Raw genomic sequence first — 5,783 nt, forward strand, 5'->3', positions numbered from 1 at the left:
GCCTCCTTAATGAGGTTAAAATTCTCGCCCACTATCACTGAGAAGTTTGAGCTATTAATCTTGGTTTTGATTTCCACCAAAAAGGCTATAGAAAGTGAGTGGATGACTCGAAAGACTCCCAAGATTTATGTGTGGCAATTGTCTTGATGGAAGAACTAAGAAAGAAACTTCCCAAGATCCAGCACGACACCTTACAGGACTATCTGCTGATGCCTAGTAGAAGGCCTCCTGAATGGCCATTAGCCAACACCCATTGCCAGTCATTTTTTTCAAGAGGATCAATGGTTCTGAACTCAAAGAAAGAAAAATCAATCTCGATGCTTTTGGAGAGCAATGCAATATATGTTCTCGCTAACAATATAAGCTTCAGTTGGGTTCGGCGCCCTGTATGGCCAAATCCCCGAATATTCTAGAAAAAAGTCTTCATTGAAGGATTTTTCTTCTTCTAATATGCACCCCCTTGGTGCCGAGCAACTCTGGCTTGAATTCAAAGATAGCCTTGGGTGCGCTGGGACCCCCTTGGTCGCCTTCCACCAACGCAGAAGCCCCTTTTATGGTGGGAAGAGAAGTGAAGGCCGCCTTGACGGCCTCAGTTGCGGCAACCTTTCGGTGAGCCGCCTCAGATAGCGCCGCTTGGGTGAGTTCTTGCGAGGATCAAGTCAATAGTACCCGGCATACCCCGACATCCCCAACTAAAGTAATCCCACTACCCTAAATAAAAGAAGATATCTGCGAGTATTCTAAATGTTTGAAAAATCCTATATGAATACTTTCTTTCCTTCACCTTTTTGGAGTATTCCGCTCAAACCTCATGCTTTCACTGCCTTTAAGAAGTTCGACACTTGTGTTTATCTTTCCTCTTCTATCTCCTTAAAAATAAATTCTTGCAAAATTTATGGAGTATGCACACAATCACGACCTGCTATTTCACGTTCAAAACGCTATAAAAAAACGTCAAAGAAATAACATTCAGTTCCTGCATTTATCCCACCTTGCATTCCAAAAAGGACCAAACAAATAAGTACGTATCCTTTCGCATGGGTGCATTGGATCACTTTATTTTGAAAGGCTACAAGATAGTTAAAAGTTTCAAAAAAAGTTGACTTTTTTTACATGGACATGTATAGATTTTATCTTAGTTTTTTTTGAGGCTACAAGATGATAGTTAAAAGTTTCAAAAAAAGCTGACTTTTTTTTACATGGACATGTATAGATTTTATCTTAGTTTTTTTTTGAGACAAATAGATTTTCTCTTAGTACTACGAGATATTATACGCTGCACAAAAAGAAAAAATTCGGGCCCAAAACCACAAAAAATAAGCCCATATTTTGCATGCATTTCTTTTTCTCGTATAGTATATCTCACGTATAAACACCGTAGTATATTGATGAAACTTTTTGCCTTGTTTCCTTTCCTTCCGCCTTTCCTCTTGCGCGCTGCCTTTCTACCGCATCCTATACTCTTCCTTCGCGAGAGAGGGGGACGGGGACGGGCTGAAGGGCCACCGCCCGCGCCTCCGGTCCGCCGCCACCACCGTCGCTTCCGAGCCAAGTGTCGCGCGGGCGCGCTGTAGCCGCGGGGCGGACGGGAAGCGCCGTCTCCGTCGAGTTCATTAGCTGGCGAGGTTACCGCTGGCCGCTGCAGCGCCCCCTGCAGCTTGCTGCCGCCGCCAGCCGTGCATCTCCCTGCCGTGTGCGCCCCCGGCCGCCACTGGACACAGCTGGGGACACGCCGCAGCAAGGTCACCGCGGCCGACAGGTGAACGCCGCTCTTTGATCTACAAAACGCGTTTTCCAATCTAATCGAACGGTTTCTTGCGGATCTTGTTGTTACCATGTGCATTGAGCAAACCCTAGATGCTAAGGAAAACCAATTTGGGATTCCACTTGTGAATTCACGAAACAGTGCATTGGGGATTGGTTAATTTGATGTTTCCTTGGAGCGTCGATTACCGCCATCCAGCTTGGGGAAGTTGGTTCGCTAGATTTTGGGTCGGCTTCACGCCAATTAATTGTTCTTGTGATTATTATGTGCTTTCTTTCACCTATAGGCTATAGCTGTTTTGATGTTCTAGATGTCAAAGTTGGGTCTTTGGCTGACTATATGGTGTTTGCTGGCAACCGACCCAGTCAGTTTTGCTATGGAGTTCATCTTCGTCAGTTGTTCACGGAAACACCTATGGCCACTGGAAGCCATGTGCAGAATAACCTAGGGTATAGACAAATGATTCAAGAAGTTCAATATCGAGTGTGGAGGCTGCGTTTGATAATTAGATTACGCCCCTGCATATCCTCATTATGGATATTATATGTAGGTTCCTTATCCATCTACCATAGAATCCGTATCTGCTTCTGGCAATTCCCCATGCGTCTCACTAAGCAAGTAGGTCAATGATTATTGTAAGATTTGCTTTCTGTACACTATTTATTATGTATGTTGTGTGTATATTCATGGTGTTTGGCACTTGTGCATTATGTGTAAATATTGATAAGTAAGGTCCAATTATGTGCTTTTGTCAAGGTGTCAGGGCATGGGGCTCGGGAAAGTTTCCTCAGCACTGTGTTGCAGCATGTCCCGGTGGCAGTGAATGCACATGAGATATGAATGAGGTTTTGTTTGTGAGGAAACATTTTTTGTTATCTAGTAGTTTCTCCCTTAGATAATATGTTCTCTCTTGGGTTGAGTTCTTGGGGTCTTCCCCTATTTAAAGAAGAAATGGCATTGCTTAAGGTTGAAGAAATAATAATTGATGTCCTTCCCTCTTAGTGCAATCTTTTCCTATGAGCACTCACAACTCTCTAGAGATATGTCCCTATTCCTAAGCTTTTTTTCCTATACCTGGTCGTGGTCTGTGGGATCATAGCACATAGCCAATGATGGCACATTTCTTATAACTCCTGTTATCAAGGTCAATAGTGCACTGTTGTACATACTCATGGTGAAAATCACCCAGTGCATATTTCATTTATCCATTCTAAATTTCTACTCCCTCCGTTCCGAATTACTTGTCTTAGAGTTGTCTAGATACGGAGGTATCTAGCACTAAAATGAGTCTAGATACATCCATATCTAGACAAATCCAAGACAAGTAATTCGGAACGGAGGGAGTAACTTCCACAGTTGCACTTAACATCATGTAGGTATTATCCTATCTTTTTTGGAGTTAGCATTCTTTTTTTGTTCCACACTGTTGTGGCCTAATAATTACTCTATGAGCATTTAATTACGTGCTCAGAATTTTTTTCTTATCTCTATTTTTGTTTTTTGCAATAAGATGTAGGACATTTTGCTCACCACGTCTTCCTTAGGGGTTTTGCCTTAAATCTGGTATGCTGATATAGCTACCATGGGTTTTCTATGATTCAATTGAGGCATGGAATTCTATTCCATTGTTTCATGTTGATATCTATTGTCCGTAAAATATGTTATAGCTTATATTTGATTGCTTTCTTATACTAGTATATGCCTGTACATGCAAAGCACCTTCTAGTCCAAAGTCCAAATGCACTCGCTTGAAACACCAAAAGTTATATAGGAAAACATATGGAAATGTCAACAATGTTGACATCCATAAATCCCAAAATTCTAACAGCATGGCCAATACCCCTCTGCATCAAGCTCTGAAACATCTCTTTCCCCTGTATTCTCAGATCTACTCCCTCCGTTTCTAAATATAAGTCTTTCTAGAGATTTCAACAAGTAACTACATACAAAGCAAAATGAGTGAATCTACACTCTAAAATATGTCTACATACATCCGTATATTGTAGTCCATTTGAAATGTCTAAAAAGACTTATATTTAGGAACGGAGGGAGTATCTATCTACCTTCCTGTCTTTCCTTTTTTGCAATTGCTATCCTTGTTCTGTGCAGTATACTCTTTGTTGTTTCCTGCAAACTCTATGTTTATTTTTGGTGATTGATTTGGTCCTGGGACACCCATGTCGTACATCTGAAGGTGAGTTAGTTGAGAGCCGTGCCTTAGGAAGCAGGGTCTATGATGATGGGGTTTGGTGAGGGTGGCAAGGAGCCGCCGAGCTCGCTGTGGGGATCGTCAAGGGATGATCGGATGATGCGCTCGCTGGTTGATGATTTTTCTTAAGTATAGATGAGGATAATTCCAGAATATTGTAGAGAGCACTGTTCAATTGGGACACTGTAGACGGGAATCCATGCAACCTAGACCATTTGATCGACAATGATCAACAGTTGATTTTGTGTCTCGATCCTAAGATTCAACATTTCAATACTGGTGCACTATATGGTACTCAACTGCAAAAACATCCTACATTTGTTTACTGAGGGAGTAGTATAGTTAGCATTGATATTGGTTTCAACTATGTTAATTTGTTTCATGAAGTATTTTGATAATGTTGTGCGTGTATTGTTTGATTGTTTCATCATGGTATATAGGTTATACATCCCCCTCCCCCCTGGGGCAGCAATTTTGGATTTTCAGAAGTAACTATGATTATTGGCAGTTCGGAACTTAGATTTAAGAATAGTTATTGATGTTATGTTTTCCTTTAATAGGGCAATTCCCCTCTCAAGGAGGAAAGCACATATGTGAGTCAGAATCTTCTTGTTAAACGTGAACCAGGGACATGCAGATGGATGAAGTCATTGACGTGAGTTCTTTTCTTTTCCATAGTTTGCTTATAAAGATCACATATGCTCTCCAAGCACATATGCCCAATATTGTCTTGTTACTTGTCTTTTTTTGTTATGATTGAATTCTTTTCAAATTGTGTTGGGAAGTGATGTATTTGCATGCCAATACAAATGACATATTATATGTCTGTCTTTGATTTCGTATTCCAAATGTAATTTGTTGGAAATTATTTGATAACCAGCTTGTGTCAGAAGACGATATTGCCTCCTATGAGGAGACAAGTTCTGAAGATACTGTAGATGTAAGTCCGAAACACTGAATTTCTGTCGTATCATTTTCTTGCGTCAACACCATTGGTTACAATTAAAATGTGAAAGGATGTTTTTCCTCGGTCTAATTGGTTAATACTGTGGGTTTTAAGTCACCTGAATCATGGAATCTAATAGAAAATTATAGGTGAAAGTCTGTGACGTATGTGGAAATGTTGGTGAGGAGAAGAAGCTCGCTGTTTGCAGCAGATGCAATGATGGTGCTGTGCATATGTGAGAATTCTTTATACTATTCTCTTTTCTGTAATCCTAGCCAGTTAAGATTATTGTATGGTGTGCCATAATACTTGTTTACTTCTCCATAGTGTCTTATCTATTTTTTTCTCTCTACAGTTACTGTATGTTGGTAATGCTTCAAGAGGTTCCAGAGCGCGGGTGGTTGTGTGATGAGTGCCAAGCTGAGGTAGAAATTGAAATTGAAAAGAAGAAACTTGAGAAATCTCAAGTAAATTTTGTCATGGTCTCCATGGAGAATAAAGTGGATGCTGAAAAGGTGAGACATAAAGAATCAGAAGTAGATAATGTCACAAGTGGTTGTACATCTTCCATAAAGGAGGGCGACACTGGGTTGTGCATGCTAAACAAAGCTTCTCATGACAGTGAGACGATGTCCAATGATAGAAGCGGCATTTCTAATTTGAAGTCTTTAGATCTAGAGATACACATCTTGGGAATGCACGATAATTATGTTTCATCTGTTTCTAAGGCTAAAGACGGGTCTAATGTGGCTCGTGATAGTGAAAAAGTGGGACATAAAGAATCAGAAGTAGGCTATGTTTTTAAGGCGACGCCTTACCGCCTTAGGGAGGGGGGGGGGGGCGCTTTGGCGCCTAGGCGGGCG

At 41.0% G+C, this 5,783-nt stretch overlaps 1 protein-coding gene across 4 annotated transcripts in view; it reads left to right on the forward strand.

Moving 5' to 3' along the window:
* The first annotated feature begins 1,408 nt into the window (after positions 1–1,408).
* LOC123104451 (uncharacterized) overlaps positions 1,409–5,783 on the forward strand; it is a 10,473-nt gene continuing 6,098 nt past the window's right edge. For 3 of the 4 annotated variants that reach the window (XM_044526297.1, XM_044526303.1, XM_044526298.1), the window contains exons 1-5: positions 1,409–1,759; positions 4,535–4,629; positions 4,855–4,914; positions 5,070–5,155; positions 5,276–5,435. In XM_044526297.1, coding sequence (XP_044382232.1) covers positions 4,606–4,629; positions 4,855–4,914; positions 5,070–5,155; positions 5,276–5,435 — 330 coding nt within the window. In that variant the 5' untranslated portion in view covers positions 1,409–1,759; positions 4,535–4,605. The remainder of the gene's footprint in view (positions 1,760–4,534; positions 4,630–4,854; positions 4,915–5,069; positions 5,156–5,275; positions 5,436–5,783) is intronic. The other variant, XM_044526302.1, reaches the window with a different exon arrangement.

Source organism: Triticum aestivum, chromosome 5A (genome assembly GCF_018294505.1).
Source record: "Triticum aestivum cultivar Chinese Spring chromosome 5A, IWGSC CS RefSeq v2.1, whole genome shotgun sequence".
In the NCBI taxonomy this organism is placed as follows: domain Eukaryota; kingdom Viridiplantae; phylum Streptophyta; class Magnoliopsida; order Poales; family Poaceae; genus Triticum; species Triticum aestivum.